The sequence below is a fragment of the Ceratotherium simum genome, chromosome X (assembly GCF_057802395.1).
Source record: "Ceratotherium simum simum isolate JZ-2026a chromosome X, ASM5780239v1, whole genome shotgun sequence".
Taxonomy (NCBI): Eukaryota; Metazoa; Chordata; class Mammalia; order Perissodactyla; family Rhinocerotidae; genus Ceratotherium; species Ceratotherium simum.
Genome location: NC_141940.1, coordinates 72,523,164 through 72,550,966, shown reverse-complemented (window position 1 = coordinate 72,550,966; position 27,803 = coordinate 72,523,164). Strand labels below are relative to the sequence as shown.

At 45.9% G+C, this 27,803-nt stretch overlaps 1 protein-coding gene across 1 annotated transcript; it reads right to left on the bottom strand.

Annotated features, from left to right (window-relative positions):
* Window positions 1-18,323: 18,323 nt before the first annotated feature.
* On the bottom strand, window positions 18,324-24,201 carry RPS4X (ribosomal protein S4 X-linked). Its single transcript, XM_004439835.2, has 7 exons — window positions 24,128-24,201; window positions 23,090-23,167; window positions 22,381-22,561; window positions 21,872-21,969; window positions 20,467-20,638; window positions 19,295-19,452; window positions 18,324-18,497 (listed from the first exon to the last, which is right to left on the bottom strand). Exons 1-7 carry the CDS (start codon window positions 24,128-24,130, stop codon window positions 18,396-18,398), a joined length of 792 nt encoding a protein of 263 aa, XP_004439892.1. The 5' UTR covers window positions 24,131-24,201; the 3' UTR covers window positions 18,324-18,395.
* Window positions 24,202-27,803: the final 3,602 nt, after the last annotated feature.

Sequence of the window (27,803 nt, the reverse complement as noted above, 5' to 3'; positions counted from 1 at the left end):
TCCAAGCATGCCCATTCCAGCCATTCTTCTTGCTAGCATTGCCCCTGTCTCCCTCTTGAACCTGCCTCAAGACGGACCTGGAAATAATGCAGAGGAATCTGAGTTACACCCAGGAATGGGACATTCCTTTTCTATTCCTTTCCCAAATCTTGTGCTGGGACAAAGCCACCCATGCCTGGCTGTGAGATGGATGGGCTCCAGCCAGTGCCTAGTATTAGTGGACTCTCCAGATGCCCTGTACCTACTTGTTTCCCAGGTCAAGGGCATGTCTAGGAGCTCCCTGTGAGTTCCTCCTCAGCTTCCTCACCCTCCTCCTGCAGCAGCAGAGAAACCCTCCCTATGCAGTGTGGGCACCTCTCCCAAAAGCTGAAGTCAAGACTCCTCCCTGGTGCCAGCCCAAGAAGGGACTCCTAGGTGGCACCTAATCTTAACCTTTGTGGTCCTTTTCCTTTCCTCTTTGGCACTAAAAGAGACAGAGAGTAAAAACTACAAGCTCTTGAGGGAGAGATGAGGGTTACAATTTTCTGCAGCCCTTTGAAGGCCTTGGCCCCCTGCCCAGATCTGAGTCAGGAACTGTATGTCCCAGAGAATTGGCTTCCCAGCCATCTGCTCTGAGCTTAAAGAGCCTAAGGGCCCTTGTGGGATGCTCTCTTCAAATTAGCCAAGAAGGGCAGAGCGAGGACGACACAGCAGGAGGGACCTTGGCCAGTCTAGGCCTTTGAAGGTGTGGAGAGAAGGGGCAGATACATGACACCAGGGCACATTGAGGGCATGGCAAGTCCCCAAGCAGAGAGCTCCTCCCACAGCCCAGCTGCACTGCTCTCAGAGCCAAGGCTTCCCAGCTCCCCTTTCAAGGGAACTAATGGCTTTGTGAATACCTACTTTATGCCGGGCACTTTCCCCACAACAAGCGAGAAGTTACGGCTCTCCTTTACCGGTCGCAGGAACCAAGGCTCAAAGAGGTTAACTGCCTTATGCAAGGTCATGCAGTAAGTACACAGCAGATTCAAAGAGACCAGGACCAGGCCATCAACTCCTCGTTCCTTGGTGAATGGTTGCCAAGGCTGCCAGAAAATGATTCTCCCTTTCAGTGAGCAGGTAGGCAGCCTGAGGACAATGGCTGGGAGGGAATATAGAAAATCATACTCCTTCTATGCCTAGGACATAGCTTGCTCCATCCAGGAGAAAACATGTCTTTGTCCCTTCGACGCCTACCATCTCCAGGTGGTAGGAATCAGTCAGGCAATAAGGTCAGTTTCACACATGGAAAATTTTAGGGTGGAGACGAGAAAAGACTCAGCTAAGGTCTCACATCAGAAGATAAGGGAGCAGTTCAGATGAATGGGCCTGTCCAAGAAGCAGATAGACCCACAGGAGGAAGATTGACAAGACACCCCTCACTCCTAAAATCCCCACAGCCATGGATGTTTACATGGATTGAAGAACCAATCCTCAGCCATAGTTGACGGGGGCAGATTTGGGGACCTGTAAAATTAGGGAGGCTCTGGAGCTGATCTTTAGTGTACTAGGGTTGTCAACCCTGGATTCATGTTAGAATCATTGGAATCTTTTAAACAATAATAATATTTACAATACATGTATCTGACAAAGCACTAGTATCCAGAATATATAAAGAGCCCCTAAAAATCAATAAAATGACAACCCAAAAATATAGGCAAAAGACTGGAAGAGACATCTCATGAGAGAGGATCCATGAATCATTGATAAGCACCTGAAAAGATGATCAATGTAACTAGTCATTAGGAAAATGCAATTTAAAACCATGATAAGACACCACTATGTACCCACGAGAATGGCTATAATTAAAAAAACAAACAATACTAAGTGTTGGCAAGGATGTGGAGCAACTGTAACTCTCATTTTGCTAGTGGGAGTGTAAATTGGTACAAGAATTTTGGAAAACTGGCAGTTTCAAATAAGTTCAACATAAATCTAGTAATTCCACTCCAAGAGAAATGACTGCATGTGCCCACAGAAAGACTTATACATGATAGGGCTGGCCCCATGGCATAGTGGTTAAGTGTGCACGCTTTGCTGCTGGCGGCCCCGGTTCGGATCCCGGGCGTGCACTGATGCACCACTTGTCAGGCCATGCTGTGGCGGCATCCCATATAAAGTGGAGGAGGATGGGCATGGATGTTAGCCCAGGGCCAGTCTTCCTCAGCGGAAAAAAAAAAAAAGAGGAGGATTGGCATGAATGTTAGCTCAGGGCTGATCTTCCTCACCAAAAAAAAAAAAAAAAAAAAAACCAAATGTCCCTGGATATGTGAATGGATAAACAAATTTTGGTGTATCCATACAAGGGAATACCAGTCAGTAATGAAAAGGAATGAACTACTGATCGGTGCGACAATTTGGATGAATCTCAAAGGCATTATGCTAAGTGAAAGAAGCCAATCTCAAAACATTACGTACTGCTTGATTCACTTATATGCAGTCCAAGAACAATCAAAATGAATCTATAATAGAAATCAGAATGGTGGTTGCCTCTGGCAAGGGTGGGATATTGACTGGGGAGGTGGAAACGTTCTATGTTTTTATTGGGGTGGTGGTTACACGGGTGCCCACAATTATCCCAATTCATTGAACTATATGCTTAAGACCTATGCATTTTACTGTGTGTAAATTATACCTCAATTTAAAAAATCATGCCCAAGGCCGGCCCCGTGGCTTAGCGGTTAAGTGCGTGCGCTCCGCTGCCGGCGGCCCGGGTTCGGATCCCGGGTGCGCACCGAGGCACCACTCCTCCAGCCATGCTGAGGCCGCGTCCCACATACAGCAACTAGAAGGATGTGCAGCTATGACAGACAACTATGTACGGGGGCTTTGGGGGAAAAGTAAATAAATAAAATCTTTAAAAAAAAAAAAAAAAAAAAAAAAAAGAACAAGCCACTGAGGAAAAAAAAAAAAAAAAAAAAAAAAAATCATGCCCAGGCCCCATCCCTGGCTAATTAAATCAAAGTCTCTAGAGGCGGGGCCTAGGCAAGGGCATTTTTTAAATCTCCTCAGGTGATGCTAATGTGCAGCTGGACTGAGAACCACTGATTAATATTACCACCACTTCTCCCTAGCAACAGACCCTCTTAGCTTCCTGTGTCATGGAGACTTTTCAAAGGTGCCCATCAGAAAAAGTCCCTCTCACTATCACTAGCAGAGTAGACAGGTGAGGACAGAAGGTGAGTGAGGGTAGGCACTTACTAATATATCTTGAATGTTGTTTCATATCAAAACATAAAGACATTGACTTTTACACTTTAAAATGGTTAGAATAGTGAATTTAATATCATGTGAATTTCATCTCAATTGAAAAAAATATCAAGAGCTTCCTTAGTTTTAATGGCTGCATATATTCCATTGTAAGCCTACTTACATTTATTTGACCAGTCCCCTATTGATGGATATTTTTTCCAGTCTTTTGCTATTACAAACATTGCGGTAATAAATATTCTGGTACATGCATTTTTGTGAATGTGTGTGAGTATATCTGTAGGATAATTTCCTAAAAGTGGAATTGTTGGGTCAAAGTGTGTCTTTCTCATTTTGATAGAAACTGCTGAATTGCCCTCCATAAGGGATGGGCACACTTACATGACCATCAACAATATATGAGGGTGCCTGTTTCCCCACACCTTTGCTAACAGTGTTTTCCAACCTTTTGATCTTCACCCTTCTGGTAATTAAGAAGTCATACTTAGTTTTATTTTGCATTTCCCCTGAAAGTAAGTCTTCACTGAGATGGGTCAAGGGCATTCAAGTGGAGGGCAAGGGTGTTGGTTTGGAGGCAGGGAGGGAGGCAGTTATCTCCCCATGTTTCTGTTCCAGCCTAGGGTTGGCTTTGAACAAGTCACCAAGATTCCTGAGAACTCTTAACTGAATATTAAGAATTCCCAAATGTCTTTCTTAGGTCCAAACCTCTCACTTGAGCCCCAGACTCCTATATCAAGGGCTCCCTGACATCTCACACTGAAAACATTCAGAAGACAGTTATTGATTCCCAACCCACCCTCAAACCTGATCTGTTCCAGTCTTCCCCATCTCTATAAATGGCACCATCATCCACCCAGTTGCTCAAGCCCCAAACCTAGAAACTACAAATGTTGTCTCCTCTCTGTCCCTCATCAAACCCGTCACCAAGCCCTGTGGGCTCTAATCTCCAAAATACATCCTGAATCTCTCCACCTCTCCCTGCTCAACTGTAAGCACCCAGGCCTAAGCTACTTGGTATTTACCAATGGCTTCCTCACTGGCCTCCCTACTCCCATTCTTGTCTCCCAGTCCATTTTCTTTATTAGGAAAATTTAATCCATTCTTCAAACAGTAGCCAATAATCTTTTTTAAAAATATAAACCGGATCACATCACTCCCTTGCTTAAGACCTTTCAATGAGTCCACAATGCACTGAAAATACATTCCATATTCCTTACTGTGGCCTGCAAGTCCCTAGTGACCCGGCCGGTCCAAATATCATCCTGTTTGTTCATTTCACCTCAACCACATTGGCTTTCTTTCTCTTCTTTGAACAACCAAGCCCATTTCCACCACAAGGTCTTTGCATTTGATATTCCCTGCCAGGAACACTTTCTCCTAAAATCTTAGCATGACTGCTCTTTCTTTATTATTTATTTATTTATTTATTTTCCCCCCAAAGCCCCAGTAGATAGTTGTATGTCATAGCTGCACATCCTTCTAGTTGCCGTATGTGGGACGTGGCCTCAGCATGGCCAGAGAACCGGTGCGTCGGTGCGCGCCTGGGATCCGAACCCCGGGCCGCCAGCAGCGGAGTGCGCGCACTCAACCGCTAAACCACGGGGCGGGCCCTCCATTTACTTCTATACTGTCTGTTCCTCCTCCAGAACGTTAGCTCCATGTTTGTATCTCCAATACCCACACTAGTTCTGGCACATAGTAGGCGCTTAAAAAATATTTGGAACAAATGAATAATTCAATAGTACTTTGTTTTCAAAGCCTGGTCCTGGTAAGGATCTCAGATTTAGAGAGGGAGGAGGGGACTGAAGAAGGAAGGGTTCAACTCCTTGAAGGGAACGAAACTGATTTTAAGGATTTGAGGTCTGCGTCTATCCAAATAATTAACAAAAAAGTCTTATCTATTCACTAACTAAAGCTCTCCTTGGAAACGCTCAGGAAGCCTCCTTTGAATTATCGCGTGACATTGTAGGCAATAAAACGGCCTTTCTTTGTCAATATTCTCTGCCTCAAATTTGTCCCTAATTCCAGCTGGCCTCATCCCAGCCAATCTGAATGACCGAAAGGCGGGGTGAATACCATTTAATCAGTGGCTCGGCCTCCGCGGGATGAGCTGGCGGTGTCTCTGTGGGCCTCATCAATAAAAGGTGTTCCAGGGGCCTTGATTTTTGCACCGAATAAAGGAGGGCCAGCAGGAAGCCTGCTCCTGTGGAGGGGAATCTGGCAGGCACTGGCTCAGGGCGGGGACGAGGCGGGCAGGGGGGAGCCGCAGAAAGGCGGAGAGAAGTGGGAAAGAAGACAATACCACGAAAAAGAATAGTCATTGTACTAATAGCCAGCCCTTCATTTACAGTTTTACACACTGTTCAAGCCATTATCTCATTTCTGCCCCAAAACAGCCTGCGTGCGGGTTATTATTCCCCTGTTACCAACGGGGAAACCAAGGTCCAGAGAGGCGGCGGCGGCGAAGGCAGCGGCTCCCCGCTGCGCGGTGCCCTCGCCCCTGCCCGCCCTCTCGGTGCCCGCGGCGTGCACCGCTCCCTTGCCTTATCTCCTGCCGTCAGTGAGCCCGGCAGTGCCGGGGCCGTTGCTATGGCATTTCTGGAGTGTAACAAGTGCCCAGGAAGCATACAAATCGACCTGCGTGAGACACAGCTCTGTGCAAAACAACTTCCAATTTACTTGCAATAATTACCACCCCCAGATAATCGCCTGTACCCAGGCAGGCGAGGAAGGCTTGGGTGGGGGAAGGGAGGAGAGAGGCGAGGAAGGGAGGGAGGCTGGGCACACCAGGCAGACAGCGGCCATGCCAAGGCTGGGGTTTCAGGGAGGGGTGGGGGCAAAGCAGAGAGGTGGTCTTCCTGAACTAGGTACTGAGGAGGGCTCTGTCCTGTTTGGTTCTGGAAGCTCGAATGTTCTTCTGGATGGATCATATGAAGGCATTTCATTCGCCGCGTACTGGGCACCTTTGGTGATGAGCACTTTGCCCGGCATTGGGGATGCAAAGGCCAGTTCCTGTGGTGGAGTGGCTCACAGACTCCTGGGAAAAAAAAAAACAAGACAGGCAAACAAGGTACAATTACAAGGGCCATCATTCATTCACCATATAGAAGCTGGAAGCTACTATATGCCAGGCGTTGTGCTGAGGATACAGCAGTGAATGAAACAGACAAAAATCCCTGCCCTCAGGAAGTTTACATTGGAGTGGAGGGAGGCAACACATTTTTTAAAAATAACAAAAGTATACTGTTAGTTTGGTGTATTTGTCTGGGTTCTCCAGAGAAACAGAACCAAGAGGATGTATATATACATATAAAAAGATTTACTATAAGGAATTGGCTCATGCAATTTTGGAGGCTGAGAAGTCCAAGATGTGCAGTGTGCCGGCAAGCTGGAGACCTGGGAGAGCTGATGGCATAGCTCTTGTCAGAGCCCAAAGGCAGGAGGAGACTGATGTCCCAGCTCCAGACAGTCAGGCAGAGAGGAAGAATTCTTTGTTACTCAACCTTTTATTGTATTCAGGCCTTCAATGGATTGGGTGAGGCCCACCCACACTGGGGAGGGCAATCTGCTTTTCTCAGTCAACCAATTCAAATGTTAATCTCATCCAGAAATAACCTTACAGACACACCCAGAATAATGTTTAACCGAATATCTGGGCACCCCGTGGCCCAGTCAAGTTGACACATAAAGTGAACCATCACAGTTGGTGATAAGTACAAGCAAGGGAGAAAAATAAAACAGAACAGTAGGAACAGGAAGTGCTGATGGGGTAGGGGTTGCCAATTTAAACAGGGTGATGGCGAAAGTCTGACTGAGAAGGCATCATTTGAATGAAGACTTGAAAGAAGTGAGGCAGCAAGCCATGCAGATTTCCAAGAATACTCGAGGCAGAAGAAACAGTCAGTACAAAGGCCCTGAGGCAAGAGCATGTCTGGTGTGTTGGAAGAACAGCAGTGAGTCCATTATAGCCAGAGCAGAGTGAGCAAGGGACACAGGGCTAGGAAAGAGGCGGAGACAGACCCTGCAGCCATGTGGGCCAACATAAGGACGCACACTACAAGTGAAACAAGGGCCATTGCAGGATTTTGAGGTGAAGACACGACATGATTTGACTTGTGTTTTAATAGGACCCCTCTGGCTTCTGTGTTATGAATGGACTGTGTGTGTATTGGGGGTGGGGCAAGGGTGAAGCAGTTAGGAGCACTGTGAGGGGAAAGGAGCAGTTAGGGTACTATTGCAGCGATCCAAGTGAAAGATGATGGGTGCTTAGACCAGGGGCACCTGTGGAGATGGTGAGACGTGCTGGATTCTGGATATATTGTGGAGGTAGAACGAATAGGATTTGCTGATGGACTGGACATTGGTAGGAAGAAAAAGAGGAGTCGAAGGTGATCAAGGGGGAATGTGTTTGGGGACAGGCAGCTTGGTGTGAACTGGAGAAAGTTCAAGTTCATAGAGACTTGGGCATTAAATTGAGCCACACCCCTGCCTTTCTCAGCTGTGTGACATCAAGCAAGTTGCTTTCCATCTCTGAACCCGGGTTCCCTCACCTGTAGAATCTCACAGGGCTGTTGCAAAGATTTAATGAGGTGAGGTGTGTAAAACCCCCAGTTCCACAACTGGCACAGAGTAGATGCTCCCTGAGCACTTGCCTCCATGTCCTTCCCTTTCTGGGGAAGCTGGAGAAGTTTCACAGCAGAGCTGAGACTGGAGGGGACTGTAAAGGATAAGGATAACCCTTTTGTTAGGTGGAAAAGAAGGGCAAAGGGGCTCACCCTTTGCGACAGGCGGGGGAAATGAAGGCAATGCCCAGCCAGGCCTTAGTGGAAGTCGTGGGGTGGGGAAGGCTGCCGGACGACAAGGAGCACCTGGGTGTGGGGAGAGCGTAAGGAAAAGAAAGTCATGTGCAAGGAAAGGGGCCCCAACAAGGAGGTGTCAGGGAATGGGAGGCCAACCTCCTGCCTCCCTGGCTCTGCCTGGGGCCCGCCTCGGCCCAGAGGACCTTTGAAACTTTCTGAGTTATGGGATGAAGCTGGTCCCATAACTGTAGCACACAAATTCCCAGCACGGCAAGGGGTCACTGAGCTCTGTGCTGTGTGGAGTCACACAACAAACATCTGGCTTGGCCACTGGCCAGGACAGCCCCCACCTCCCCCCCACCATACACACACTGATTGTGAACATATGTCCCCCAAGGAGGAAGCTTTCCAAAAAGCCCCGAGAGCCATCTTTGCCTTCTGGCCCGAATCACCCCGGCCCGGGGCTAACACCAGGGCCCCCTTACTCCCCTACTCCTTGCACAAAAGCATGAATTCCCCTCACATGAGACCAATAGGCCCATGCCAAGGAGCCCCGCTCCAGAAAGATGAACACCAACCTCCCACCTCATCGGAGGCTCTGACAGCAGACTGCCTGTGTTCCCATCCAGCCCCATCCCTCTTAGCTATGTGAACTTGGGCCAGGTTTTTGACCTCTCTGAGCCTTATTTTCCACTTCTACAATGAAGGATATAAATGACCCCTCCTTCACAGGCTTGATGAGACTCTCAAATGGGATTATCTGAGACTATGACTCAGAGGCTCTAAGTACTGAAAAGATGTGACTTCTACCTCCACTTCCCCCCACTCCACACTCAGTACTACCATTGTTGTTAGGTGATTCAGGGTAAAAATTATACCAAACTGTAAAAAGGGGGAGAGAGTCCAACCAAAGTCTGATTTTTTTCTGTGATGGCTACTCTGATGGAGTCCTTTGCAATATCAACTATCATATTCTTTTCCCAAACACTTTTGTTGTTGTTCCTGCTTTATGAATTCCCTAAGCATTTTTTTTTTTTTTTGGTGAGGAAGATTAGCCCTGAGCTAACATCTGTTGCCAATCCTTCCCTTTTACTGAGGAAGATTGGCCCTGGGCTAACATCTGTGCCTATCTTCCTCTACTTTATATGGGACACCACCACAGCATGGCTTGATAAGCAGTGTGTAGGTCCATGCCCACAATCCAAACACGCGAACCCCAGGCCGCCGAAGCAGAGAGTGTGAACTTAACCACTACACCACCGGGCTGGCCCCAACCCTAAGCATTTTTTAAAATTATTTTATTGAGGTCATATTGGCTTATAACATTGTGTAAATTTCAAGTGTAAATTATTATATATAAGTTTCTGTATAGACTGCATCGTGTTCACCACCAAAAATCTAGTTTCCATCTGTCACCATATATATGTGCCCCTTTACCCTTTTCGCCCTCCTCCCATCCTCTTCCCCTCAGGTAACCACCAATCTGTTCTCCTTGTCTATGTGTTTGTTTGTCTATCTTCCCTAAACACTTTTATTGAGCAATCAGGCCCTTGGAGATTATGGATTTGGAAACTGTAATGGGTCAGACACATTCGTGTTGGCCAGGATCAGCTAACACTCAGCAGTGTTTACTAACTGCCAGGGAATGTTCTAGCTCATTTTATCCTCACCACAATCCCTGTGAGCTTGGTACAGTTATTATCTCCCTTTTACAGAAGGGGAAGCTGAGACTCAGGGGGGTAAATTGACTTGCCCAACGTCAAACAGCTCGTGAAAGTTGGTGGAGGTCTTGAACACAGGCAGTCTTGCTTCAAAGGCCATATGCTTAAGCAGTATGCTATACTGTCTCTTCAAACGGTTGGATCAAACCCTTGTCATACATGTGAGAGCCTTGTATCCCAAGGGGGACTGGGATGGGTTGAGAGAGTGAGATTGGTGCTTGGTAATCCTCCCCACAGCTGGAACCCAGTCCCAAGCCCACATCCTCGCTGGAAAATACATGAGTGCTAAAATTGGCAACAGTGCTGCCCAGTGTCCTTCTTTGGGGGAGGCATCTCTAAGTGAGAGGTTTGAACTAAACGCCTTCCAAAGGTCCTTTCACTTCAAAGAGTTGAAGTCTCAACTCTGTCTCAGGCCTGCCAGCTGTCTCCTCCTGGAGGAGCAAGCAAACCCTTTGCAGTTCCCTGCATACCTTGTTCACTTGGTCCTCCCTCAGAGGGTGGTGTGCATCCACCCTTGCCTTTCTCACTCAGCACGCCCAGGAGACTTCATCTCTCCGCTGCTGGAATCACCTTCTTTATCCTGTTGCCTGGTCCAGACCTCTTCTCTGAGCTCTAGAATCATCTCTTCAGCTGCCTCCCAGACCTCACCTCCTTAGTGTCTCTCATAGACCTTGCAATTCATCTGCAGTGTGAACTTCGTGGGTGTCTTCTTACCTCAGAACCTCTTCCTCCTTCCGTGTGCCTCTTCTGGAGGAATGGCTCTGCCATTTATCCATTTGTTTAAGCCAGAACCCAAGAGTCAATGTTACCTCCTCCATATCCACGAATCCACTGCCTTCCCTCCATTCCCACCGCTATCTCCCTAGTCCAAGCCACCACCACCTGAGAGATGAAGTAAAAGGCAACAGCCTTCCCCTGCCCTCTCTCCCCTCTTTTCCCCTTTCCAATCCATTCTCCACCCTGCAGCCAGGGTGAGCTTTTTAAAAACAAAATCTGGGCGTCTCCTCCCTGCCCAAAACTCTTTGATGACTTTATTTTTCTTAGGATTAAGTCCCAATTCCTGTACACGTGTGATGAGGTACTGTGCTATTAGGCAAGCTGTTTTCCAGGATGGGTTCTGGAGTCCATATTATGATGCCACACCAGCCACCTAATACCCAATGTAACTTTCTTAACGTCTCTAACCTGCAAATTTCTCATTTTTAGTGTAGGACAATAACAGTACCTACCTGGTAGGGTTGTTGTGAGGGTGAGAGGAGATAGTGCATGTAATGCACTGAGCTCTACGCCCCGCACCAACATGCTTTAATCGTTCACTGCAAGTTAGATCTTATGATTATAAAGTTAGCAGTATCGGTCATATAAATTATTATTGATTTAATCAACTAATGATTAATAATGACAATAACATTATGGACCTTGTTCTATTGTAGTATACATTATGAGATTATTATTATTATATTAATTTGGATTTTATGATTATGTCTCTAGCCTCACCTCTCATAACCCCCTCCCCACCTCTCTTCCCTTGCCTTTCATTGTCACACACTCTCACCCCCCAGCTTTCTCACTCTCTCTTCCTGGAAAGTTTTTCTCTCCCCATCCTCTGACTACTCCAGCCCCTTTTTGTATTGCCAAGTCCCTTCCGGTATCAGCTCAGACATCGATTCCTCTGGGAAGCTTTCCCAGACCCTCTCCCAGACCCCTGTAAATGGCTCTTCCTTGGGCTCCCAGGGCACCCTGTGCTTCCCTTCTCAGAGCCTCTATGGCACCATATTTGTAATTATTTACTTGTCAGACTCTCGGAGGAATTAGGCCATCAGCTTGGCGAGGAGCTCTGTGTTTTATTCACCAGTATATCCCAAGCTCCTAGGACTGCTGAGCACATAGTAGTTGTCCAATAAATGTTTGCTGAATAAACAAGAGACCAGCCTGGGAGCAATCCTCCCCTGCCCCGCCTACCTTCAGGGGGTCCAAGGCCTGAGATAAACCTCTTCAAAGCCAAAAGCTGCAACCTGAGCACAGAATCAGACTGAACTAAAGCGGGTGGGTTGACTACCTGTCACCGCAAGAACTTTCTGTCTCTACCCTAGAGGTATTTCTGTCCTTGGGTTCATAACCCTCTCATTCCCTGTGGGCTTAGTGAAGGTATGGGTGTTGGGGGGAGGGGGGATTTGGGGCAAGTTGATTCACCTCCCTGAACTTTATTTTTGTCATCTATAAAATGATGAATAAGGCCCACTTGGCAGCCTCATCATGGAGATTCACTCAGGTAACACATGGAGGTTCTTTGTAAACTGCAAAGGACTGCATGTAGCACTTGATGATGATCAAACACAGAAAATGTGTTGCTCTTTGTCTCAATTCTTTTCAAGATCCCATGTAGACAAGGGCCCTCCTGCTTACAGCATTATCTCTAGCAATCAGGTTACAATTGATTGACATTATCACTTTCTTTATATTTGGCAGATTCCCAGCCTGTGGCAACATGCTGGTCACCATAGAGACCTGAGAAGCACCCTTGTCTCACTGGTACCACATTTACAAACCAACCCTTAAACTGGATTATTTTGCAGATGGTTGATCTCATCAATTCAATGTTGATTCAATTAGTTCCGATTTCAGAAGGTGACATTTTCCGACCTTGTCCCCTTAAGCACAAGCAAAAACTATGGCTTTTTTGGGAAGTGAAAAAGTACAAGGTGTGCTTGGGGAACAGTGAGGAAACAAGACAGGTGGAGGGGAGGGTTTGTAGGTGAACCACAGGATATACCTCTCATTCACTCATTCGTTCAGCACCTACAATGTGGCAGTAACTGGGCTAGATACTGGGGATACGGCGGTGAGCAAGATTAGCCTTACGGACCTCACAGTCTCCTGGGGTAGACAAACAATTAATAGATAATTGTAGTACAGTGTGGTGAATTCTATGGTGGGAAGAACAGGGAAATGGTGTGCTGTGGGCCCCTAACCTTCCCAGAGGAAGCAACATCTCAGCTGAGACCTGAAGGATGGGTGAGAGTCAGCCAGAAAAAAAGTTAGGGGAGAGAGCAAGCAGTGGGGTGGAGTGGAAAAAAATGTTCCTGGAAGAAGAAAGTGTCCAAAGAATATGAAGAGAGATGGGAACAGGGTAAATTTGAGGGCTTAAAAGAAAATCTGGGACTATAGGAATAGAAGCACTGTGGGGGTGGGAGGGAGAGGAAAAGGGTGAGCTCTACTTGGGACATGCTGAGTTTGAGATGTCTGGGGACCATCCAAGAGGAGATGTCCAGGTGGCAGGTGACTATGTGGGTCTGATGTACAACAAAGAAGTCGTGGTGAATAGAGACCTGGGAGTTGGGAGCTACTGGGTTGTCCTTCTATTGAGAAAATAGCTTAAGACCACACTGGGGAGGGCTTGCAAGGGTAGCCTGAGGAATTTGGACCTGATTCTACAGGCATGTGTTTGAACACGAAGTTTTGAAGAGCAAGTGACACAATTTAAGCTGAGCTCTAGGGACAGGGCCACAGTATGTGGAGGAGAGACTTGGGTGGGAGCAGAGGAAGTCGCCCATGGCAGAGGTGGCCGAGGGGATGGAGAAGGAGGGCACATGTGAGGGGTGCTGAGGAGGCACAAGCAACAGAACCAGACAGCCAGCTGAGTCTCATAGCATGACACACAGTGGTGTGCTGGAACCGGCTCATAGCCGCTCACAAGAGGCAACTGTTAAATTTTCAGGAAATTGCTGAGCACCTGTTAAAAACAGCCATTATTAAAAAGGTAAAAAATATATAAATATTAAAAATGTTTTAGAATGTTAATATATAAATTTATAATTAAATTAAATAAAAAGGTAATAAATAAATACTAAAAACTCATTACTTCCTAATTGTTTTACTACATTCTACTATTATCTATGCCCTTGAGGTCATTTACGTCGATTTATCTGGTGGAAATGCTATATAATGGCGTGCTACTGCTCATCTCTTCTCAGCTCCCTGTTCAGTGACATCATGGTAGTAGCTTGAAATTGGCCACGGAAATAGATAAACACTACAAATCAGGACTTGTTTTGTTGATTGTCTAGGGTTAAGGAAGTGATGAAGAAAATGCTAAAATGCAGATTAAACTTAGAAGTGTGTTGTGTCTTGTAGCCATTACATTGTGAATAGTACAAAAAATTAAGGAAATACTTTTTCAGTATTCGAAAACTATTATACAATTCAGCAGTTGTTCATATCATTGACAAACGAGTGAAGTTCTAATATATGTCTTTGTTGTTTCACTTTTGTCTTATTTGTTAATGCAAACAAAAACATCAACCAACACTCTTGTCAGAACTGCATTTCTTTGTTGACTGCAATCATAACCATAGGTTGATATGGATACAAGAGTTTGGCAAAATCAATGAAAGCATTCTGTGAGAATCAACTGGCTATATGGAATTCACAATAAAGACTAATTGCCTGTTTTATTATTACTTGTAAATTGTGTTATACATCCTTTATATCAGTAAAATTTATAATAAACCTATGTACATATATATATATATATATATATATATACACACACACACACTTTTTCCCAGAGCTGGTTGTTAAACATTTACCAGCACACCACTGATTATGCATGTTCACCATTGCTAGAAAAGCTAAGAAAAATACATGAGCGTAACCCCAGGAAAGCCCTGGAAATAAACTGAAAAGCTGTTGGCTCTTGGGAAGTTTATTCTGTTGTTGTTGTTGTTATCATTATTATTATTAAAGGCTGTTTGTTGTCTCTTGGGAACATTATGTTATTATTTATTGTCCAAACAGTACAACATTCTCAGAAGTCAAAATGGTAGAAAAAATTGACCCACAAACTCCTGTCTGAGCAAATCAAACCTTTCATTTTTCATTCTCTTTGGGCTTTAGGATTGATCTTTGGGTTTGGGGAATTTTCCAGGCCCAACAACCTGGGACAGATGAGTGGATTCCCCTGGTTTAGGATGGAAAAGTCCTACCTGAAAAGATATCATCTCTCTTGCGTATCTAGTTTATACCCAAGCTAACATGGAAATTAACTCCTTGGGTGGAGCCCCTGACAGCCAGCACTTGCCATCTCTTGGCATCAGGAACCCAAGGTCAAGATGTCTGCAACTCACTTTCAAAGGGTTCAGAAAAAGAGGGGGGTGTGTGTGTTTGTGTACATGTCTACATAGAGAAATAAAACAAATACGGCAAAATGTTAACAATTATTGAATCTAGCTGGTGTCTATCTAAGTGATCATTGTGCCACTCTTTTGGCTTTTCTGTATTATTTGAAAATGTTCATAATATAAACTACATACATAAAAAAAATGAGTCAGTGCAAGGTGCTAAGACAGGAGAGTACCTCGCATGTTCAAGAAACAGCAGGAGACCAGTGTGGCTGGAACAGATTGAGCCAGCGGAAGGAGTAGATGAGCTCAGAGGCCAGATTGTGGGGGTCTCTTAGGGCCTTCTGATGACTGTGGCTTTGTCTGAGTGACATGGGAGCCATTCAGGGGTTCTAAGCAGAGGAGTGATCTGATCTGACTTACACTTTAAAACAGGGTCCCTCTGGCTGCTGGGTTGAGACTGTAGGGGGCAAGGATGGAAGCCAGACTAGTCAGGGGCTAATGCTGTAAATCTATAATGTAGGCAAGTTGGTGGTGGCTCAGACCAGGGTGGTAGCAATGCAGGTGATGAGAAGGGGTCCGACATTATTTGGGGGGGAGGCCAGATACCGTACTGTTCATCTATTTGTTCCTTTATAAGTTTATTACAAAAAATGTCAAACATATACAGAAATAGAGCAACAAGTGTAATGAATCCCATGTACCCATCACCCAGCTTCAACATTATCAGTACATGGTCAATCTTATTTCATTGAGCTTCCTTACCCACTAGATTATTTCAAAGCAAATTTCAGATTGCTTGTCATTTCTTCTACAAGTCCTTCAGTATGTATCTGATAGGATTCTTTACGATTATCACACAAAAAATTAACAATAATTTCTGAATATCACCAAATATGGATTCTGGATGTATTCTGAGGGTAGAGCCAACAGGATTTTCTAATAAAAAATTATCTAATAAATTAAAATTCTAATAAAAAGTGTGAGAAAAGGAGACGAATCAAGGACATGTCCAAAGTGTTTGGCCTGAGTAACTGGTGAGATGGAATTTGCCATGACGTGAGATGGGGAAGACTATGGATAGAACTGATTGGTGCGGGTCAGGGGGCAGTGGGGCAGATATCACTGTTTCTGTAACATCTGGTTTAGCAACAAGAACACAAGATTTGGATATCAAAAAATCAAGATGGCTCTTGTAAACTATAAAGTACTAACAAGTCCTGTTTGTATTCTTGTGCTCATTCAAAGCTGTGCAGTGCTGCCCTCTGACTGACCATGAGGTCTTGTCCACGAAAGGCACAAAAGAAGTAAACCAAACCCAATCAAGTTCTGCTTGCTTGTCAGTTTCATTTCAGGACTGCTTGTCTGCTTCCCTGCTGAGGTGATCTCTAAGGTTCCCTACAGCTCTAAGATTTTATGAATCAAGTCGGAAGCCTTAAAAAGCCCTATAAAGACACAAGCCATTATCTGGAAACTTATAGCTCATCCCGATGATACAGGCCACTTTGGCTAAATCCACTGATACAACCTGGTGTTAGGATGGAAATATTCCCATGTTGGTGCTAGTTGCTAATAAAAAAAACATTCCTGTGCTAGTTTAATAAATAAATAAAAAAATATAAATATGTTACAAAAAATTCTGGTGATGTGAGGAGACTGTAGCCAAACACGCCAATTCCCCAGTTGTACAGATGGCCGGCCAATTAGCGTCCAGGAAACCACTGTGCTTGTGGAAAGAACCAATTTGGAGGCCTCTCACTCTCCATATTCACTTTGGTTCCTTAGCTAAAACTCAAATCGTTTCCATCATCTGCTGAGCTGAGACTTAGAACAAACCTAGAAGGAAAAGTACGGCCACAGGGGCAGCAAGCAGGGTGGCAGCAAGAGAAGAGAATCCACCTGCATTCAGGGACCCCCAATCTCCAGCCTTTCAGTCTCACCTGTTTCTTAAGCGGCACCATAAGATGACTTCTGACCCAGCCCCTCATCAGAACTGCGTATCTTCACTCTTCGCAAGAGAACCACGGTGAAACGTGTCTGGTAAACCCACTTGCATACCCTTCTCCCACCTGATTTGGCAGGATGAAGCGGCTGCAGAAATGCCCTTTCTCCTGCTTAAGCAGAGGACTTGAGGCCCCAGCCAGTCGTGCTTTGGAGTCTGCAGTATGGAAGGGAGAGAAGCCCTTTGGGGCCAAATCTGGGCTTGGGAGACTCCTGGGCATGCCTTCTTCACCTGATTAGTTTGGATGTTGCTCAGTTCTTTGGCAAGACCACTATTCCGTGGCTCCTAACTCCAAGCCCAGGACCCAGCCAGGGATGGAGATGCTACCCCAAGCCACAGCTCCTCAGCAGGCCTCCTCCTCCACTGGACCACAGGCCTGGGCACCAAGGATGACCATTAGACACGCCCAGTCAAATATGCAAAATGACTTTACACAGGGCCACCCTGTGGCTTAGCAGTTAAGTGCGCGCGCTCCGCTGCTGGCGGCCCGGGTTCGCATCCCGGGCGCGCACCAACGCATCGCTTCTCCGGCCATGCTGAGGCCACGTCCCACATACAGCAACTAGAAGGATGTGCAGCTATGACATGCAGCTATCTACTGGGGCTTTGGGGGAAAAAACAAATAAATAAAATTAAAAAAAAAAAAAAAGAAGGCAAAGGTAGTTTTGGTTTTTAGCAGGAAGACACACTTCATAGGTATAACAGGAACAAGAGAGCTGGTTGAGAAGGTTGATGTCACAAGGCAGGGTAACTGATATTCCTGGAAGAGACCCAGGGCTTGAAATGAGGAACAGGTGTAAGAGCTGGCCCCTAGCAGCAGGGGTCCCTCTTTCTTGAGATTGGCAGGCAAGCCTGACACCACTCTTCACATTCAGGGAAGCAGGAACAAGTTGATTTTCCACATGAAGGTTGTTTTGCAGAGTCCTATGAGGAATGGGGTTGAGGACTGCAATGGCAGCCAGAGAATGATAGAGGACTAAGTCCAAGTTAGTGCACTGCTTTGCAACATCAAGAGCCCGTACATTTATAATGACCTGTATCCACAGCTGGAGATTTTCACCCCGCATTTGGGGGCACACAGGAGTGGGAAAAACAGATGTGCCAGGCTTGTGGATGGGCTAGTGCAATAAAGACAAAAGGAGGGCACGTATTTTAAAAAGCCAAGAGGACCTAACAGGGTAGATGAGTTCTCGGCCAAGTCAAGGGGGTGACATTCTGGGCTTCCCTGGCTCTCACCACTCCTGGGTTAGTTGCTGCTCCTTCTTTACCAAGTTGGTATGCTCTCCCTCCCACCACCACCCAAGCCAACCTATAAGAGACACAGGAAAATCCACACTACAGAATGCCTAAACCTATCTGAAAATTCAATTGACTTTTCATGTAATATAGTAAAATAGTGGGAAACTATAAATTAAAACAAACAAAAAAACCAAACCACAACAAATGCCAAAGAGGTCGTTAATCACATTGTATTGACTTTCATTAAGTACAAAGACTCTTCCAATCAGGTCACCTAGAGATCATTTCACCCACTGCTCTGTTTGGCTGCCAGTCTCTTGTCTCTCTCTTCAGCAATGGTGAGGCGGATGCCCTTTCCACGGGGAAGAGAAATCCATGGTTTGTTGCCCTGGAGGAGAAAACAAGGAGAATCAAAACCTGCTGCACACTGGGCCCGACCCGTGGCTTAGCGGTTAAGTGCGCGCGCTCCGCTCCTGGCGGCCCGGGTTCGGATCCCGGGCGCGCACCGACACACTGCTTCTCCGGCCATGCTGAGGCCGCGTCCCACATACAGCAACTAGAAGGATGTGAAGCTATGACATACAACTATCTACTGGGGCTTTGGGGGAGAAAAATAAATAAAAAAACCCTGCTACACACCAACTCCATTAGCAACTTGGCACATGCGACATTTGTCATCTCATTGAAAGGAACAAGCCCGTTTGTGAAAGTACTCAGCAGCAGCGGCTGCCTGAAGATACTTGGATGCTGGTTTATCAAGAAATACCCACTGCTTGGGCTGTTGGGGCCATTCTAGTAAACTTGCTGCTTACATATGTAGATGTGAACCACAACACCCTTCAAAATTAATGTCTTAGAGGTACTGAAGTAGTGTCCAAGGTTGCTTATTAGTTTAAAAAACAAACAAAAACCAAAACACCACAGGCACAAATTGAAGAACCTAACTACAAGGTATATTCATTTCATCACTCTGGCACATTTCACCAACCAAGGTTATCAGGTCCCCTGCTGATTCTGTGATACTGAAAAAGCACAGGTTTGCCCCAGCCTCGCTGTGTGAGCCCTATCCCAGAAGAGGCTTTATGCTAGGTTCAGTAGGGCCAGCCAGGAGCCAGGTGCTGCAATCCCAGCAGTACCTGAATTTACAGGTTTCCCTGACTAGAGGGAAGGAAAACCCAGACTTACTTTGCCAATAACGAAAATGTTGGAGAGCCGCGTGGCAAAGCTGTTGCCATTGGCATCTTTCACATGAACTACATCAAAAGAACCAGGGTGTCTCTCTCTGTTGGTGATCACACCAATTCTCCCCAGGTTAGCACCCCCGGTCACCATACACAGGTTACCTAGGCAGGAAGGAAGAAATAATGTGCTCAGAGCCAGGCACTGTGCAAACTCATAACCCAACGTAAAGAATGACAGAGACAGATCTAAAATGAAGTTTACTAATCCCTTTTCCCATTCGAATTTACCTTTATGGACCTGTTACCCAAGCTAGGACGGAGGGTCCTCTTAAGATCTGCCCCATCCCTCACGCAGACCTAACAAATGTAAACTCCATTGCACCCACCTTGCCAGGTCCTCACCATGTCTTGCCTATATGACTGCTGTTCCTCCAAGGCACAATTCTCTGCTGCTGTTACTGACAGACTTTGGGGATGACAGCACTACAAAGGCTGTATCACAATTAAGCTTGTTTGCTTTCTGGTCTCTTTCCTGTCCAGCCCTCAAGCCATTTCCACAGATAGGGGAGCTTTTGAGACGTCTAGAGCAGGCTTGAGAATGTGTCTTTCATACCAGAACTCATCTCAGCCACCCAGAATATTCTGAGCATTTGGGCCTCTGGAAGCAAAAATACTATATACCTGGGCGTTGGAGCAGATACATTCCCCGGTTATTTGTTTTTACCCACCACAGAAATATAAACCCGCTCAACTTCTCACGTCTCCCCATGAGAGCCACTCTTAGCTAACTTACCTCCCCACCATTCAGAATATATTCCTATCTCTAACCCTTACTGCCACCACAAAGCCACGCTGAAACGAGCCACTATAAGGTTTTGCACATTCCCGAAAACTTTTAAGAGTTGCCCCCTTTTTATATCAACAAGACATCTAGCTTTGGTTGCTAATTAGGTGCACATCAGAATCACCTAGAGGGTCCAAACAAAACCCTGTACCCAGGCCCTGTGCAAGCCATAATACTTGCTTAAATTTTGATGAGAGAGACAGAAACAGAGAGGGGGAGGGGGGGTGGAGGGGGGAGTGGAGGGAGGGAGGGAGGGAGGGAGAGAGAGAAGCAAAGAAGAGCTCTTACAACCAGACTTTAAAGAGAACGCCCAGGTAGCAGAGGCCACTTACCAGTGTCAAACTTGATAAAATCGGTAATCTTGCCAGTCTCCAAATCAATCTGAATGGTGTCATTCACCTTGATGAGAGGATCAGGGTAGCGGATGGTGCGAGCGTCATGGGTCACCAGATGAGGGATTCCTTTTGTGCCCACAAAGATCTTTCTCACTTTGCACAATTTGTACTAGAAACATACAAGCGTTAGCCACCTCTAATCTAGCTCACATGCACTTGGTTCCACAGTGGATGAAACAGTTCTTTCAAAGCCAGAAGTCACTGGCTTAAAAATGCAGTTAGCAGCTAAAGGCAACAGCCCTACACAAGAACTGCGAGTTTTCCGGACTGCAGCAGAATGGCGTCCCTGACTTTTCTTCCCACCCTCCATAAATTTATCTTGCACACTGACCACCCCACTCTAGGCTAGGCTGGTCTTCCTATTATGTATTTTCCTTGTAGCACTGCATCACCTCCTTGTTAACGTCCAAGGCATTGAAGGCCCCACAACTTCATACCCCTGGATCACCCTCCTTTTCCCAGGCTGTTTAAGCCTCATGAGCCCTCTGAATTCTTCCCTCTGACTCCTCCTGATCACTCCCAACAAGTGCCTCTTAACGGCTCCTTAACTGCTCCCTCTACATCACAATTGAGTTTTGTCTCACAAACTGCAATTGTGTTACCAGTCCACCTTGATGGTACTGGACATGCCCACCAGCCTACTGATAACAAGGCAGCTAAGAAAATTAGGAGCTGAATCACTCAATTGAATTAACCCTCATTTACAGCCAATAATTCAAAAAGCCTTAAACTTTTGTGTAAAATCGTGACAACAAACTGGATTAAATAATCAATGTCTGTAATTTTTTGAGCTCTCTCAAATTAGCGCCCCAAGGATTATCAATCTCCTCCATTAACACTTTTCCCCTCCCCAGAGTAAAGCTAGACCCACAAATAGAGACATGACAAAGGGCCAATTGGATTGGACTGGATATTGGTTTTCTGGTCCCTTATCCTTAAAGGACCCATACTTCAGGAACTCGTAAATGTTCCTACAAATCACTCTCTTTGCCTCTAAAAAAGACAACCAGGAAGTCTCTGTTCATTTCTGCCATAAAAAAGAAAACAATCTGTTGAGGATGTTAGCTTCAAATGGGCTTCAATTATTAGATAACCAATAACAGATTGCTACATAGCTACTAGCAGCAAGACTTTCAACAACGTGATACAAAATTGCACATACAATACAATCTCGCCAAATTGTTAACTGGCTATTATTTCCAGGTATACAGTTACAAATAATCTTAAATCTACCTACCTCAACGCATTGGCATTGGACCAGCCGACGTACTTAATCCAGGCTCTAACTTATAACACCAAGTAATTTTACTGAATGAAGACCCAGCCTGCTCGCAACACTCACCTTGGCCTCCTCAGGTGTAATACGATGAACAGCAAAGCGACCCTTGGTGTCATAGATCAGCCGGAAATTCTCTCCAGTCTTGTCAATGCTGATGACATCTGATATCAAACAGTAACTACGGTTACTACAGTGACCCCCACTACCCTATGTTGAGTAAAACCACAGCACTATAAGAAAGAAAGAAAGAAAAAAAAAACCGCATATGCTTCCTATCTCAAATACCAACAAGGATTCTTAAGATTAATGATAATGGCTAGCTAATCTTTAATGTTTCAAAACCCTGTTTTCACGACATGCAAAATTTAAAGTGAACTGAAATTTGGGTTTGAGAAATGAGTCATGATTATCTGCAGCCCTACAGTATGTAAGTAAAAAACTGAGGGAAGGTCATGCTTTATTTCTGAGAGACTGATAAAAGACCACCACTATTGGATAGGACTGCCATTTTGGAGAGGGAGATAAAACAGTCAATAGGAGCCACCACCAAGTGCCCACCACTAACCACTTACCCATAAAACCAGCAGGGTAGGTTATATCAGTTCGGACCTTGCCATCAATCTTAATGAACCGCTGCATGCAAATCTTCTTTACTTCATCTCCTGTTAGGGCATACTTAAGTCTGTTCCTTAGGAAAATGATGAGGGGGAGACATTCTCTCAGCTTATGGGGACCGGTAGATGGACGAGGAGCCTGTAAAATGATAAAAAGAAAAATTCTCAAACTATTGTTGGGATTCACTCAAACCCACTTCCCAAGTCTTGAGATCCATTAACTAGACACCAGACTGTCCATCACCCCCAAATTTGGGTAAATGAGGTGTTCAAAGCTTACAAAACTATTTCAGACTTTAAAGTTCTACCTCATTTTCCCCCTTCAGAGGACCAGGCCCATTAAAAACTAAATCTGAGTCCTAAGTCCATTTAAGTGTACTATGTGGTATGTGGAATAAGGCACAGAAATATTAAGAGGTAGGGTGCAGCTAGATAGCACAGGGCCTTCAAGAACACTCTTCCCCTAGATCTGCCCCAAAATGATTTATGGGAGGCACTTCAAGAAACATTATGGATATAGTAATCAGGGATGCCTGACACACAAAGGAGCTGTATAAAATATATCCCTTAAATGTCAATTATATCTCAATAAAACTGGAAAAAAGAAAACATGTCCCTTAAGATACTTACAATATATAAAACATGCTTACAATGTAACAATACTTACAAACACTCCTGTCAATTTATCCAGCATCCAATGCTTTGGAGCTGCTACACGCTTCAGATGTTTCTTGGGACCACGAGCCTGAAGGACAGTTTTAGATTTTCATGCTGTTAGATGGTTTTAGGTTTTCTCAACAGGTTACAAAATCTAGTAACTTCTTGAAAGCACAGGGCCATGATAAAAGGCAGAGAAGCAAACGTATACAGTGTATCTAGCAAATACTATAGGCTCCGTAAACTGCAACCGGCCTTCTCATTGTACAGAGAACACTAATTGATTATTAGTATCTTTGAAAACTAAGTATTTTCATGTTACTGCTTAAAAGCGTGTCTGCTTCTAGACGCTGTTTTTTCTAGGACACTATGCTGGTGAAATATCCAGGGGTTGGACCTCATGGTAAACAGCCAGCCAGCAAGAGAAATGGACTAGAACCCAATCTGTGCTTCTACTTGATAACCAAATAGAAAAGTTTTCGCAATATAGAACCGTCTGGTTTTGAAGTGTCTGGTGCGAGATTAATCTGATCTCAGAACAACCACGTGCCAACAGCTGCTCCCTCGTACTCTAAAGCCAAAAGCTGAGACCAGCCTTCACTTTAAAGTGCGGAAGGAAGCCTTTTTAATGCTGTGTACAGATGCTTACCCGCCACACTACGTAAAGTCAGGCAGTGCCAAAATGACAACAACGAAACAAATGATTCTCCGCTGGCCGTACCCGGCGCTCACCCGCCCCAAGCCCGCCGTCTGCCCTCCGGGCCCACATGCGGCTCCGGCCTGGGAATCAAGTCGCTCCTCCCAGGGTCGCAGGATGCGTGGCCGGGCGTGGCCGGGCCAGAGACCGAGGCCTTCCCGCCAGCAGCGCCGATTCCCCAACCTCCGGGGCCAGCATTCGCCCTCCAGCCCGCCTGGGCCAACGTGGCAGGCCGAATTCCCTTCGCCTCCGCCCGGCCAACCCCTGCGAGAGCCCCGAAGCCCCAGGCGGCCCCGGCCCCGGGAGGATGGAGGCTGATCGTCCCCAGAGCTCCCGAAAAAGCAACCTTACCATGGCTGCGCTAGGCACGAAAAGAGGACCGCCTTCTTCCGGTGCGCGGAGAAAAGAATGTCGGAGGCTGCGCGCGCCGGCGCCTCGGAAGCTCCGCCCAGCTCCGCCCTTTTCTGGCGCTCCGGGATTCTATCTTGCCACCTGCTGGTGGGAGGTCGTAGGTTCGGAGCTTGGGAACGCCCACCGAAAAAGGGGCGTCTGCAAAGGACAATTTCCCCCCCTACCTTTTCCCGCTCTCGCTCCTCCAGTATTTGCTGAGCGCCTCTGGTGCGCCTGGTTTTGTTAGGTGCTGGAAATACAAAGATGAGCTAGACAAGTTCCCTGCCTTCGAGGAGAGTGCGAAGTGAGGTTACTTTAAGTCTCACATACACAAGATTATATAATACATTTTAATAAATATTTGCTATTATTTCTTAAACATATTTTGTCTGTCCCTTCTTCCAAGTTCCCTCGAGCCAGCCAACCTGCCTATACTATAAGTTGGGAAGAAGCAACATTTGTTTTCCTCTCTCTTTTTTTTTTTTTTTTTTTTGTGAGGCGATCAGCCCTATGCTAACATCTGCCAATCCTCCTCTTTTTTGGTGAGGAAGATTGGCCCTGGGCTAACATCCGTGCCCATCTTCCTGCACTTTATATGGGACGCCGCCACAGCATGGCTTGCCAAGCAGTGCGTCAGTGCGCGCCGGGGATCCAAACCAGAGAACCCCAGGGCGCCGCAGCGGAGCGCGCGCACTTAAGTGCTTGCACCAACGGGCCGGCCCATTTTTTCCTCTCTTGCTTCTCTGCAGATTGCCAAGGGGGTGGGGTGTCGGGGGCTGGGAGGGTAGGATCCCTGCTTGAACCTTGGCGCCCTGCCCCTTGCTTCCTGTACAATGCATTTGGCACTTATTATAAAGTCTCAGGGAAGGAGGGGACATTAGAGACCATCAGTTATCTAACTAAAACTTAGATCTGATCATGCTATTTCCCTACTTTGAAACTGCCCTTGGCCCTCCTGCCTGGCCCCTCAGGTCCCTCTGCCTGTCACCTGCTGCCTCCTGCACCTGGACACCCATTTCCCTTCCCCCATCCCAAACCTCAAAGCTTAAGCCACTACAAGCTATTACTGCTCTGAGAAAGCTGCCTCTTTCAAGCCTCCTGCCTGTGGACCCGATGATTCCTCAGCTTGGAACTCCCCTGGACAGCCCAACCCCTTTCCTGGGCACCTAATCCCACTCCTCAACCTTGGAGATACATACAGCTCAAGTCCCTCTGGCTCTGTGAGCCCACGGTCCCAACAGGCAGGGTCAATGCCCCATTCTCTTTCCCCTGAGCCCTCCGTTCAAACTCGATGACAGCACTTAGCACATTGAGTTGGTTTCCTTGACTGGTTTCCTTGTTTGTCCTGCACCAGACTGTAAGCATCTCCGTGACAGAGCCTGCCATAATTCATCTGAGCAGGCCCTTTGCCACCTAACAGACAGCTTGGCACTATGTCCAGCGCTTGGTAAATACTTGTTGAATGAATAAACTGAGTCAACATCCCACCCATTGTGCCAAGTCTGAAGACTATCCCTGAGAGCATCCAGCCTGTACTCGAACTCTTCCCACTGTGGGGTCAAGTTCCTGGCTCAGGAGGTTCCATTTTGTATGTCTCTGTCTCTACCCCCCCTTACCCCTCAGCAGTCTGCAGAGGAGCAAGAGAGAAAAACATCGTTGGCTCTTCTCAACCAGACAGTATTAACTAGGAGGGCAGGAACTCCTCTTTGTCTAAAATGAGGTCCATAGTAAAGCATGCTATAAGTGATTACTGGAAAGAAGGGGCAGCTGATTGGAGGTGTTAGGTCTGGAAATATGAAGATGAGCTAGGCAAGTTCCCTGCCTTTTAGAAGAGCACAAAGCGAGGTTACTTTAAGTCCCACATACACATGATTATATAATATGTTTTAATAAATATTTAATATTATTTCTTAAACATATTTTGATGAGAGAGAAAGGGAAGGTGATGAGACAATGGAAGGTGGATTTCGAGTTTTTCAGTCTGAGGGCACTGGGAAGATGGTGGTGCAGCTAACAGAAATGAAGGGAGTTGATTTGGAAGTGAGGAATAACCACGGGCCTTCCAGCTAGAGAGGATAGCAGAAATGGCTAGAGCTGCAGATCTTACTTAATCAAGATCACACAGTCAGTTAGGGGTAGGGATGGGGTGGGGTGGGGTGAGGGGGCTAGTCTCTTGCTTCCCAGGTCAGTGGTTGGTTTGTTTTTGTACCATAGCTTGTCAAAGGACTTGAGGGAATCAAAGCACCTTTTTCAGGATTTTTTTCCATGTCAATTTGTATTTATGCACAAATGACATTCTAACAACAATAAAGGGAATTTGGAAAGAGCTAAGAAAATCATAAACAGTACCTCCCCAAGCACCCTAAACACATCATCTGTATTCATTTGTTCCTGTTCCTGTTCTCATTCGGATCAGTTTGTGTGCATGCATACTTTTACATAATTTTAGTCCAAGCGTACATACCATTTTGTATTCTGCTTTTATTATATTATAAACACTTTCTGAGTTGCTACATAATCTTCATAATTAGTATTTTAACAGCTACATCATATTTCATTAAATGGATGTCCCATAATCAATAAAAGTTCTCTATTGTGGAACATTTAGTTTTTTGCACTGTCTTTATTATGAACGTTGCCACAGTGAACAGTTTCCTTCATATGGCTTTTTCCTTCAGTCAAATGATTTCCTCAGAATAAATCCATTCCTTCACCCAACATTTATTGAGTGTCTACTCTGTGTCAAGTTCTGTATTATGAACCGGGAATGCAGAGATGATTAAGATCTAGTTCCTGCTCTCAAGGAATTCACATTACAATGGAGAGGCAGGCTGGCAGGAGGGAATGCAGAGCCAGGAGTAGCTCATCAGAGAAAAGATGGTGGCGAGGCAATTTGGAACACAGAGGGCTGCTAAATCTTGAGAATCTTGGACTTTAGCCTCTAGGTAGACAATGGGAATCGTTGAAAGATTTTAAGGAGGACAAGATCAGCTTTGTGCTTTAGAAAGATAACTCTGGGGCCGGCCCCGTGGCTTAGCCGTTAAGTGCGCGCGCTCCACTACTGGCGGCCCGGGTTCGGATCCTGGGCGCGCACCGACGCATGGCTTCTCCGGCCATGGTGAGGCCGCGTCCCACATACAGCAACTAGAAGGATGTGCAACTATGACATACAACTATCTAGTGGGGCTTTGGGGAAAAAAAAAAAAGGAGGAGGAGTGGCAATAGATGTTAGCTCAGAGCCGGTCTTCCTCAGCAAAAAGAGGAGGATTAGCACGGATGTTAGCTCAGGGCTGATCTTCCTCACAAAAAAAAAGAAACATAACTCTGACTGCTCCCTACAAGTACGATGGTTTGAAGGAAGTGTGAGTAGCTTGGAGGAGATGGGTCAGGGCTATTTCAACAATACAAGCAAGAAACAGAAGGATGAGGCCCAGGTTTGTGACTGTGGGACGGAGGAGTGGGGGCCAGATTCAAAAGACATTGCAGATAGAGTATTGGCAGGATGTGACTGGGAAATGACGAATGTGCAGGGGTAAGGGACAAGGAGGTAATTAGGTTGACTCCCAGGTTTCTGGCTTGGTGACTCAGTGGCACATTCACTGGGAACAAGGAAGAGGCATGCTTGGTGTGAGACGTG